The sequence below is a fragment of the Podarcis tiliguerta genome (assembly GCF_965153285.1).
Source record: "Podarcis tiliguerta genome assembly, chromosome: 14".
Lineage (NCBI taxonomy): Eukaryota > Metazoa > Chordata > Lepidosauria > Squamata > Lacertidae > Podarcis > Podarcis tiliguerta.
In genome coordinates this window covers 21,022,554-21,035,392 of record NC_139547.1, presented here as the reverse complement: position 1 = coordinate 21,035,392, position 12,839 = coordinate 21,022,554, and the positions used below count along the sequence as shown (strand labels likewise).

General features: G+C 44.3%; 1 protein-coding gene across 1 annotated transcript in view; it reads left to right on the top strand.

Moving 5' to 3' along the window:
• PLEKHO2 (pleckstrin homology domain containing O2) overlaps positions 1-12,839 on the top strand; it is a 34,843-nt gene continuing 22,004 nt past the window's right edge. Inside the window, exons 1-2 of the mRNA XM_083412084.1 lie at positions 1-507; positions 9,842-9,994. Of these exons, the coding sequence (XP_083268210.1) occupies positions 499-507; positions 9,842-9,994 (162 nt within the window). The 5' untranslated portion in view covers positions 1-498. The remainder of the gene's footprint in view (positions 508-9,841; positions 9,995-12,839) is intronic.

Genomic DNA, 12,839 nt, shown 5'->3' with positions numbered 1-12,839 from the left:
CCCTAAGAGCTCAAGCTACTACCGGAAACCAATATTTTTTTGCTGCCGCTGCCGCTGTGTCTTCTTTTTGCAAAGTTGTTTCGAAGCAAACAGAGGCGCAGTCAGAGGCGCTGCAAAGCAGCATCGGCGGCGGAGCTGGTTTCTTTGCAACTTCCGAACGAACCCTGGACTTTTCTTTTTCTCTTCGCCAGCCTGGAAAGTTGTTGAACCTCCATTTCCCCGTTCCCTCCCCAGCGCCCGAACCCGGCATGTTTGATCCGCCGGCTGCTGCTGCTGCTTGCAAGCTCCGGGACTCCGGCAGAGCCCGGGCGAAGGATGGAAGAACAGCCCCGAGGCTCCTAAGAAGGCATTAAAAAGCGATCTCCGAGCGAAGAAGCGCGCCCGGCGTGTTTGGAGAGGAATCCAGATAATAATAAGAATTATTATTATTTTTGCAAGGGGTGGGAGACGCATCGCCCTCCTCTTTCCTCTCCCTCCCTCACCCCCCCCATCTCCACCATGGAAGATGTGAGTAATGTTTCGAGTGCAATGGGTTGGCAAAGGAAGGCAGCTTAAAAAGGCTTTGCATACTTGGGAGGGAGAAGGAATGGGCGAGATGTGGCGAGTTACAAGATAGAGGAGGGAGGAATGCGCCCCTTTTCTGTTCGTTCAAGAAGTTAAGTTTCTAGTCCGCTGGGTCCAGCTGCTTGCTTTCCTCTTGGCTGGGCGTGTGTTTGATCCTGTGATTATTTAGATTTCATATCAGCCCTTCGCGGGCGGGTTACAGCCGTGTGAAAACACAATATTAAAATCAGTTTAAACAAATTGCGGTCAAGAGAATAGGATGGATCCTAGATCGATAGACTGTCAGAAACTAGGGTACAGAGCATGCAACAGAAACTACCTTCTTAAACATTCTTACCCAGATCTTGTTTTGAAAGCTGACCGAACTTGTTAAGTTTAACATCCGAAGAGGAGTAAGTCAGTTTCAAAAACTTTTTTTTTTGGGGGGGGGAGGTTAGGAAAAGCTGGTGGGGGGCAAATATACTGTAGTAGAGGATAGAGGTAATTGGGGACGACGACTGGACGCTCCCCCCTTCCCCCTGCTTCCTGCTGAAATTAAACAGAGGGAGCTCTCAAAAGGGCCTGGATGAAAGTCTTTTTAAAAGTTTGTTTTCCTATTGGCATGGAATGGTCTTTGGCCTGGGAAAAGGAGAGGGAGGAAAACATAGCTTGTTTTGTTGATGGATGTCCGAGGCTGCTGGAAAAGGAGCACGTGCTTCAAAGGTCTCTCTGGAGTTGCTTTGCCCTGCTATGAGAAAACTCAGGCGGTGGACGAAAGTTGCCAAGCTTCCTGCTCTAACCTTGCTCCTGTGCCTTTTGTAGCAGCTTAGCACACTCCAGTCTAAGGCATCAAGTGTCGGTGGGACAGCTTTGCTGGCTTAATTCCTGGGCACCAAGTTGCTGTTGAAAACAGTGGAGCAGGGCCAATTTAAAAAATAAAACAAAAGCTGGCAATGCTTAGGCAGCAGTTGCTGATAAATTGAACTGGGTGAACCTTGCTGTAGGAAAGATGCTTGGAGTGTGCTTTTGGCTCAAGACAGCTGGGTGTGTGGGGGTGTTTCTTGGTTGCCATGGCTCACAAGAAGCAGGGAATTGTCATAGCCCAGGGTAGAAGGGGCTAGGTTCAGGCATCCTCAATCTCTCTAGATCCAGGTGACCCACTGTGCAACTCTGACTTGCAATCTGATGAAGCAACCTGAGAGAAATGCCTTTAAGGACTGTTGCTCCATGGTAGAACATTTGTTTTGCATCTTGAAGTTCCCAGGTTCTATTCTGGTAGGATTAGGAATGCCCCTGAACCGAAACCCTGGAGAGCAGCTGCCAGTCAGTGTGGACAGTACTGAGTTAGATGGACCAGTGGTCTGATTCAGTATAAGGGAGCTTCCTATTTTCCAGTTGGTTGGGATGGAGAGACCTGTATCTCATCTGTTTTGCATGCAATAGGTCCCAATTTCAATCCCCAGTGTCTCTAGGTAGGGCCGGGAAAGACCAGAGAGCTGCTGCCAGTTAGTGCAAACAGAATGCAGCTAGGTGGGCCAGTGGTCTGACTCAACATGAGGCAGCTTCCTATGTCTCATCTTAGCAATCCCTCCCTAGACCCAGCAGCATCCTTGACAATGACCCACACCCATAGCTATTGTTAGTTGGTGGGCAAATAACTCAATAAATTAATACTCAGAATCATAGGAGCATAGGAAGCTGCCAAGTCGCATCATCAGTTTACCTGGCTCAATATTGTCCACAACTGGGAAAGCAAACATTGTGTCTTCCAGATGTGGGACTACAACTCCCATCAGCCCCAGCCAGCAAAGACCTGTAGTCAGGGATGATGGGAGTTGCAGTGTAGCAGCATATTAGTGGGTACCCATAGTTTACATTGACTGGCAGTAGCTCTCCAGGGTTTCAGACAGTAAATCTTTTCCAGACCTTCTTGAAAATGCTGGGGATTAAACCTGGGACCTAATGCATGCAAAGCATGCCCACTGCCAGTGAACTATTGCCCTTCCTACATTTTGTACTTGGAAGCAATTCAGTACAGACCACCCGGCTATTTAAACTCTTGACATAATTAATTCAAAGGGTCACAAGAAGGCAACTGAACCCATTATATTTACTACATTCTGCCTCTCCTGTGCTGATGTTGCTGCAATAGGATATAGGTGGTAACCCAAGATAGAGACCTGCTTTGCTAAGAGCACTTAGCATGCTTTCAGTGTGTGCTTATTTGCAGCTAAAAACTACTTTCCTATATAGGTTAGCATGCTTCTCCTTTAAAACGTTGTTTATTCTTTTGTGCATCTCTACGCAAATCGCCTCTGACCCGGGGTGTACCGTTTCCCCTCATTCTAGAGTTTAAATGGATCTGTCCAGAAGATCAGGCTGCTGCTTCTTTCCTTCCCTGGTTTCCCCCTTGTTTTGCATTTTGAAACTCTTGCCTTTTCAAATGGGGCTGCTGCTTCCTTCTGCCAACAAACTCGTGCTTGCACCAATTCTGTCAGGGCACTTTTGTACTGGCAACCCATAAGCTGCTTTCTCTCTGCTAATGGGCTGTTGCACTATCGAGTGGGTTTTGTTTTGTTTTGTTTTTAAAAGAGATTTCATGGAGCCTTCAGCTGTTCCATCCTCTTGGAGAACTAGGAAGTGGGGAAAGGAAAGGAAATGGCTTGCAAGGCTTTATAAGGGCATGGCGATGCTACAGATGTAAACCAGTTTCAATCCTGTTGGGCAGTGAAGAATAAGAGCATATACAGTATTTACTCAGCGGACTTTTTAAAAAGGTTCAGTACTGCTACCATCTCCGCAGTGCTTCTTAGGAACTGTAGTTCTGTGAGGCATTCTGTGATTCCCAGAAAAGTGTGGGTGAAGCCGCAGCAATTATATTGTTAAAATCTATATAAGTTTGCCATGGAGACATAGCATGTTGCTTTATACTGAGTCAGATCATTGTCCATCAAGCTTGGTTTAGTCCACAATTTCCCAAACGAATTTTCAGTTGTTGTTGGACTACAACTCCCATCATCCCTAGCTACTAAGACCAGTGGCCAGGGATGATGGGAGTTGTAGTTCAAAAGGAGCTGGAGACTCAACTTGGGGAAACCCTGGTTTAGTCTACATTGTGGCCTTCTAGATGTTGCTGGACTCCAGCTTTCATCATCCCTGTCTGTTGGCCCATGCTGGTGCGATGAGAGGTGCAGTATGGCAACACCTGGAGGGCGACAGGTTTCCCATTCCTGGTCCGCACTGATTGACAGTGGCTCTCTGGGTTTTCAGAAAGGAGAGTTCCCCAGAATTACCTGGAGAGCCTGGGGCTTGAACCAAGAATCATTTGCATGCAAAACCTCAAGACCGACCCTACCATTAGGCAGAGTGAGGAAGCTGCCTCAGGCGATAGATGCTGAGGGTTGGGGAATGGACAGAGCTGTGTGTGCCATATTGTGAGCACTAGGTGAGCCTATTGGCCTCCGGTGCAGCGGAAGGCACTGCCCCATTGCCAGAGCTGAAGTAAAATTCAGCTGTCAGTCTGGTTAGCTTTTTTACCCGGCATGTAGCGGAAGGGAAGGCATCACCTTATTCTTTGCCTCAGGTAGCAAAATGCCTTGGTCTGGCTCTGCTACAGTGTCCTTCAGCCTTGGGTCCCCAGACACTGTTGGACTACAGTTCTCATTAGCTGGGAGTTGTAGTCAAACCATTTCAGCCCCAAGGTGCTGCAGCTTAATTAGTTGTCCTTTGTCATCACTGTGCTGTACTCAGGTGGTTGAGGGAATGGTGACATATCTTGCAAGTATGGCACAGTGGGTTTGTTTCAGGATTAGTTAACACACAGGACAGGTCAACCACAGGTGTCATTTCTAGGCTGAGCCTGCCATGTTCATGACCATTTAAGGAATTATAACAAGGATGGGGAACTTGTGGCCTCTATATATTGTTGGATTCCACTTCCCATCAGTCCCAGCCAGCACAGACAATGACCAGGGATGATGGGAGCTGTGGTCCAGCAGTTACCAAAGGACTGCTAGTTCCCCATACCTGGAAAATAAACTTTGCCTTTGTCTAGCAACTGGTATTCTCAGCTAAACTGTTACTGAACAGGGAGGGTTACATTGACCTATTTTGGCTAGTATCCACTGATCATGCTAATTAAGAGATGATAGATTTCATTCATTTTTAAAGCTGTCTAAGCTTGTTGCCATCACTGTATCTCCTTATTTCCTTTTTTACATTCACACTGTTATCTTCCTTAATTGTTTCCAGGATTTTAGGCAACATAAAATTGCAAAGATGCTTTTTTACAATCTTGTGCCATTTTTATTTGCAAGAAAAAAAATCTTTTTCTCTATGTCTTTATGGAATGCGCTTTCATTAAAAAACAAAAAAACAAATACAGTATACCAATTTGTAATAAGGTCAATTAAAACATCTGTAAGTACTGGTTACTAAAAAAGAAATTCACATTTCAAAGGCCTGTCTGAAACATAGTTTTTTTCAGATTCCTGCTGAAACTCTAGTGGCAGGGAGTTCCACAGGACTGGGTCTGTCACACTAAAAGCTTGGTCCCTTGTAAAGCCCAGCAGAACCTCCTTAGACAACTTAACTGCAAAAAAAAAAAAAATCCTTTTTGAAAGTGTTTGAGGGCAACTGCCTTGAAAAGATTGCAAAAGGAAATTGTGGCTTCAGATCTTCAGGAAGCAACTGTCCACAAGTTTGCTCACCACATTGAGTGCCCACCAACCCAACAGGCATGCTTGTCAGAACTTAAGTCTGTGTTGCAGAGTCCTCTGAGTGCCTTGAGGCAACAGAAGACGTGTCTAAGCCCTCTTCCTGACTGCCTCTGAGTTTATGCTGCACCTTGTAGATTCTCCAAGTGCCTCTGAATGAAGCTGAATGAGAAATAGGAGATACTCCCCCCACTTGCCTTCCCTATTGGGAAAGGGGCAGGAGTCCTGGGAAGCCTAAACGTTAGATTACTATTAAAGCCACCCAACATTTGTCAACTTCTCCCTCAAATTGGAATTTCTGTTTGTCCCATAATAAATGTTCAGCGTACAATGGAAACCAAAAGGTTAAATTTTGGACAGGATCTTTTTTAGATTGTATGTATAAAGTCATATGTCTGAATTTTCCACACGTACAAATGCAAAGCTCCCTTCAGGTAATATTCTAGTATACTTGGAAGCAAGGCTTAAAGTATTCTTCTCCAGGAGAGAGAGTGGTACAGTCATACCTTGGAAGTTGAATGGAATCTGTTCTGGAAGTCTGTTCGACTTCCAAAACGTTTGGAAACCAAAGCATGGCTTCTGATTGGCTGCAGGAAGCTCCTGGAGCCAATCGGAAGCCGCGATGGACATTCGGGTTCCAAAAGAACATTCAGAAACCGGAACACTCACTTCCGGGTTTCAATTGTTTGGGAGCCAAGGCGTTTGAGATCCAAGGTATGACTGTATATCAAGATTTTCATTAATGTGGGGGAAGAGAGCTTTGTACATCATAATTTGACACAAAAGAAATGAAATCCCACCAACAGCTTTGAAATGATCCAGGCAGGTCTTTCTTACCCTTAGAAACATGTAATTTGTGGGTTATTTTCTCTGCAATAGCCAGAGTTCACATACCCTTCTACCGCAACAAGTGGTTTAAGTCATGTCGTGTCTTCCATTTCTGGGCCAAAGAACTTCTAGGTAGGCTAGTTTGAAAATTTGTGTGCGAGTATCAAAAAATGTAAACGCCGTTTCCGTGTGCTGCACTGGCTCGCCAGAGCAGCTTCGCCATGCTGGCCACATGACCCGGAAGTGTCTCCGGACAGCGCTGGCCCCCGGCCTCTTAAGTGAGATGGGCGCACAACCCTAGAGTCGGTATACGACTGGCCCGTACGGGCAGGGGTACCTTTACCTTTATCAAAAAATGTAATCGTACCCTGTGGAAGTTGAAATGGTGCAGTCCAGAATTTCATCACTAATGTTCGAATCCACTGTGCACATTTTGGTTACAGTGTGGGAGGAGACTAGGAGGGAGGGTACCACTAGTTATACATCTGCTGTAGCCAATGTTCCACCGGAAACAGCTGAGCTAACCTCTGTTGGCCATATACCTGGTGACTTGCCAATGGGCATCCTTTGGATCCATGTCAGAGCACCGATTTCAAAGCAGTTGTGTGGCTTCTAAGTTCACCGTGTTTATTGCTGGACCACACTAGCTGCAGACCACTACAAAGAAGTGAACTGGTATGCTCATTCCAGCAACTGGAGTAACTTTATTTTTGATGCACTGGCTGCCCCCCCAAAACCCTAAAAAAAAATCATTAAATACAGGACAGTGGTGTGATCATTGGGGCCAAAATGCAGAGAAACCCAGGACTGCCATTTGGAGCTTAATCAGAAATCCTGACATGTCTATATTTGTACAAGAACTGAAAGTTGCAGGAAGTGGTAATACATAGTAAGACATAAGTTCCTGGTATATTAGAAAGATGAGTTCTTGTTTTTTAAAAAAAGAATACATTTAATCTGATTTAATCACTCCTCATATCCTTACCCTCAAAGAATGAATGAATGAATCTTTATTTGCATCATAGCAATAAAACAACAATACAGTATACAAAGAATAGAAATAAAAGGTCAATTATATAAAATACAATCCCTCAAAGAGATTGCAAACCTTTTCAGCATCAGTCTAATTAAAATTAGGAATAGTCAGGTTCCCATAAGGAAGAAATTTGGGGTACTTGTTTGTTTGTTTGTACTGCACATTTATAGCCAGATTTAATTATTTTTTATTCAAAACATTTTCATGCCCTGCTTTCCCTCTTCACAAAGCAGTTGCTCAGAGCAACTTACAAATAAAGAGCAAACATCAGTGCAACAGTGATCCAAGCACTAAAACACAAATGTTCAAACAATTTTTTTTACAAAGAGCACTACTTACAGTGAATATGTTGAGCAGCGACAGAAGAGAAGTTTTTAATTGGCAGCGGGGGAATAAAAGAGGAAGATAACCTAACCTTCAGCTGGTGCAAAATGTAATGGCCAGATTGTTCGCCAGAACAAGATGGTTTGAGCATATCCTGACCCATCTGCCCTGGCTGTCAATTAGTTTCCAGGCCCAATTCAAAGTGACGGGATTGACCTATTAAGCCTCAGGACCTCAATACTTTAAGGACTGCCTCTCCCCGTACAAACCGATCCAGACCCTGCGCTTATCATCTCAGGCCCTTCTCCTATATCCCCTTCCCAGAGAGGTTCAAAGGGTGGCAACAAGAGAACAGGCCTTTTCTGTGGTGGCTCCCCGACTGGAATGCTTTCCCAAGGGAGACTCGCCTGGTGCCATCGTTACATGTCTTTAGATGCCAGGCAAAAACATTCCTCTGTAATCATTCCTCTTTACTCATTAAATAACTTATGGTGTGTTAAAGCTGGTGGCATGTGCGACTGTTATTATGATTATTTTATTATTATGCTGCCTGTTGCTATGCTTTTTATTATGTTTTTATTATTGATTCTCCATAAAATGTGTTCTTAAAGTTGTACACTGCCCTGGGATCTTTTGATAAAGGGTTATTATATTATTAATATAATACTTATATTAGTAATAATAATACAGCCCTGGGATCTTTTGATAAAGGGTGGTATATAAATCAAATAAAAATATAAACAAACAAACAAACAAACAAATCACCAGAATATCCACCTCAGCAATTCTCTGTGTTTGTGCTTTCCCCCATTTTCTTTCTAATATATTTCCCCTTTGCAGTGCTACTTGAAAGTCATGCAAACCTATTTCTTGAAGATGTTCCAATGTTGGGGGCAGACTCATGAAAGGAAGCTTATATCTGATCTTCTGAGAATGTGTGCTGCAAAGTTTATTTGAACTCATCCTGTCAGCTCTCACAAGATATTATGAGACTTTAATTTAAAGAGAGAGAGAGATGGGGGCAGGGGCTATTTGGCCTGGAAAATAAGGTGTGCTGGAATTTAGGATGCTTTTTTTCTTAGACTATATTGGTGTGTTTGAGTAGCCGTCCTGGCTATGGGCTTCTATTTGTGCAGCTCTGAGCAAGTGTGCCTTTTTTTTAAAGGCAAAAAAAAAAGTGTATGAATATGACTGAAGAGTGAGAACAGGAAACACCACGTTATATTTATAGTTATATATACATTTAGTTATCTATCTGTCCACAGTTTATATATATCTAATGTGATATATTCATAGTCTTGTCAAAGACAATCCTGAATTATTGAGGGATCTTAAACCATTTCTTTCAACGAATTTTAAAAAAACACGTTTTCAGTCAGTTGGATGGTTTCCAGAGGTAGCGTTTCATAGGAGATTGACAAAGCACCCCTCCCATCACCTAACGCACAGAGTCTCCCTGCTGATTTTCTGCTAGTCCCCATGGGTGAGCAATGTGGCTGGAAGTGGTAGGAGTAGATTAGAGACCAGGCTCCTGCTATATATCCCAGGCCTGACCAAGCAAGCAACCGCCTGCTGTCTACCATTGTTACATATAACATTACTGCTTCTGTGTAGAAGTCGTGGAATCCGGAGCTCCAGATCCTTGCCTCTCTCCTGGTTCATATCTCAGTTTCTGTGATGTTTTTATCCTTTTCTCTTTTTTTACTTTAGATTTCTCACTTCTCCTTTACCATACCTTTCTCTTCAACGCATTTATTCTACATTATACTGTAGGGGTGCTCAGGTGAACCCCCACATGCCAGTCCTCAAAGGTTGGAGGGGGGAGGAAGTGGGAATGTTAGGCAAGACTCACTTAAGCCTGTCTGAAAAGTGGGGTGCCCATCTTGCTCCAGTTTGAGTGCACTGCCTCATGTCCTCGATGAATATGTGAGGGAGGGGTAGTATCCTGACGGAAGGACTGCGTGGCAGGAGCTGCCTTGACCTCTTGGATTGGATCTGATCTGTGGGCAATTTCCAATTATAAGAACTGTAACTTGGAGCAACTTGTTTTCCTCCTCCTTCCAATTCCTTTTTCCTTGTGTGCTGTGTCTTCTTTTATTGAGAGCCTAAGGGCGGCGACTGTCTTATTTGCAGTGCAATAAAAACACACACACATGCATGCAAACAAACAAACAAACATTTCACAAAAGGTTTCTCTCGCCTTGATTGCAATTTCTTTTCTCCTTAAATAACGGAGAATTGTGGTGGTGGGGGAGACACAGGAGAAAAACTGAGCACCTCTTATGCTGTGCACATGAATTAAAGTTGCTTGTATAGCTGCATAATGTGCTGGGGGGGGGGTGTAAAGGTTTGAGTTTCTAATGACAACCTTTCTTTTTTCCTGGTGTGGCTCTAGGGTGTGAAGGAGGAGACCCCAGAGAAGCCAAAGTGTCCTACTAAAGCGGAGAAAGCTGGCTGGATCAGGAAGAGCAGCGGAGGCCTCTTTGGTCTCTGGAAGGAGCGTTACATCCAGCTGTGCAAAACCAAACTGTTAGTGTACGAAGATGAGGTAAGAGCAGTTGAAGGAAAGCTTCTCTGGAGAGGGCTGTTCTCTTCCTCAGTGCTCTGTGACACTGGGGCCTGCCACAATGCAGTGATAGGATCAGCCACTCTTGTCTTGACACAGTGCCTTTCAGTACGTTCACCTGCTAAATCCTGAAGAACGGTGGCACTCATAGTTCGCCTGCATTAAGGTTGCACCTGTCAATTCCGTATCAAAATAAGCTCCTGTTTCTCCCCTTGTATGAGACACCACATTCCAGGGAGCTTGCTGTTTTGGTCCATTGCAACAGAAACCAGCAGCCTTGTACCACTTCAAAGGTTCGTGTTGTGGCATGAAGCTTTGGGGATCTCAACCTGCTCAGGCTTTAATACCGCCTTGGAGGCCCTGCTGTCTGTATCATTGTCCAAGGTGCTTAATAATAATAATAATAATAATATGTATGCAACCCACTTGACTGGGTTTCCCCAGCCACTCAAGGGATTAGGCCCTTTTGGTAGTGGAAATAGGTTTCCCTGTAGAGCAGGGATGAGGAGCCTTTTTCATCCCGAGGGCCACATTGCATTCTGGGCAACTTTGCAGGGAGCCACGTGCCAGTGGGCAGGCAATAAATGTTCAGTATACTGATTTCTGGGACGCGGGTGGCGCTGTGGGTTAAACCACAGAGCCTAGGACTTGCCAATGAGAAGGTTGGCGGTTCGAATCCCCGCGACGGGGTGAGCTCCCGTTGTTCGGTCCCTGCTCCTGCCAACCTAGCAGTTCAAAAGGATGTCAAAGTGCAAGTAGATAAATAGGTACCACTCCAGCGGGAAGGTAAATGGCGTTTCTGTGTGCTTCTGTGGTTTGCCAGAAGTGGCTTAGTCCACATGACCCGGAAGCTGTACGCCGGCTCCCTCGGCCAATAAAGCAAGATGAGCGTCGCAACCCCAGAGTCGGCCACGACTGGACCTAATGGTCAGGGGTCCTTTACCTTTACCTTTATACTGATTTCTACACACATTCACTCACTTCTCCATCCAGACTAACAAGACACATTGTCTGAGTTCAAGGGTACCTTCCAGCCAGGCAAAAACACTTAGGGTGCAAAGCTGGGGCAGTGAGGGGTGTTTCTTGATGAGAGTCCCAAGGGAGACAAAGAGGTTTGGAGGCCTGCATTCAGCCCCAGAGCTTGAGGTTCCCCAGCCCTGCTGCAGAGATTCACCCAGCTTCCTCCCTGTCATTTTTCAGACAAAAATGGAAAACATGTCTATTCATCAAACAGGATTTTAATATCTAACTCTGCTTCTTTCTTTTATTAATTGCTTGGGGGTAAGCAGCTCTAACTCTTAGAAGAAAGACAGATTTAAATGTTGAACTAGTAATAATAGAGCCTCTTTTCTTAGAAGCGCTGCTACACATCCCCCCCCCCCTTCTATACTCGTGTGTGCCAGTGAGAGCTACAGTTCTGCCATCTAAGGATCTGATCAAATAGATTCTAAGCCACAAACATTCATGTCACAGTAAAGCTGCAACCCTGTGCAATTTTACATTGCAGTAAGTTCTGCAGAATTCAACAGGACTTAATTCTGAGTAGGCAGAACTTTTTAAAAAGAAAGAAGAATAAAATGAAATGCAGTCTGAAGCCCAGTGTTGGTGAAGGCCTGTTAGATTAGCAGTAGACATTCTACTGTGCATGCAGAAGGTCCCGGGTTCAATCCTGGAATCTCCAGGAAGATCTGGAAGAGAATCTCTGTCTGAAACCAGGAAGAGCTGCTGCCAGTCAAAGTCAACAATAGACCAGTGGTCTGACTCACCATAAGTGAACTCTCTGTGTTGCTCTTTTGTTAAGAGCTGTGTTTGGACTTTGAAGAACTGGGTTTGAATCACAGCTCCGGCATGAATATTCTTTGTCCTTGGGTGAGTCACTATTTTTCTCCTTCAGCCTTATTTTTCCCAGCTGTCTGCAGGAATAACAAGGACTTGCCTCACAGGACTTAGTGAGAATCAACGCAATAATATTTATTATTATTTTTACAAATATCAGGAACCTCTTCTTACATTTGCTGAGAATTGGCCAGGATATTATTTGCAAATAATTAGTTTTGATTCGACTGGAAAATAAAACCACATCAAGAGAAGGTGAAATGACTTCATAGGGTTTGGGAACAATCAACTGAAGTCTAATTTGCAGCTTTTCAGCAATTAAGGGTGCAGTCCTGCACATGTTAAATTTGGAGGAAGAAAATCTGGAGTTTAGGATTGCAACCTAAGCATCAGAATATAATTCAGACTTGGGGATCGGTGGTTACTTATATAATGAATAAGCTCTCGTAGACAATCGAGCAAGGATTTTATGAATGATGCCCCTTGCTGCCTTTTTCATTTTTGGATATTTTAAAAGATTTTTTTTTATATATAATGAGTGCTAATTTAATATACTTTAAGAAATATGAGATATATAGCACCATCAGTGTCTGCAGCCCTTTATAGTATAGGCAAAAGGGAGTAAGTTCCTGCTCCAGGGATCCTACAGTCTAACAGGAAGAGAGCAAAGGGAGAGCATTTGGTGGAGTGATGGGGTAGTAGTTGTATTAAGCAAGAGCTTCATAGAACATCATCTGGAGTAAGGCCTGTGTTCAAGTCCCCACTCAGTGCTGAAGTCTGTGACGCTTGGGCCAGTTACATACTCTCAGCCTAGCCTATGTTGCAGGGTGATTGTGAGGAGAAAATGAGACAGCCCCCCTGCATGTCAACCTCTGGCTCCTTGGGGGAACGGGACAGGATGTGCAAAAGAGTTATTTTAATTGTAAAAGATGCTTGTAAATAACCACTTGCCTGGTCAACTATGGTATTCCCCCCATTTCCTCCAGGTTAC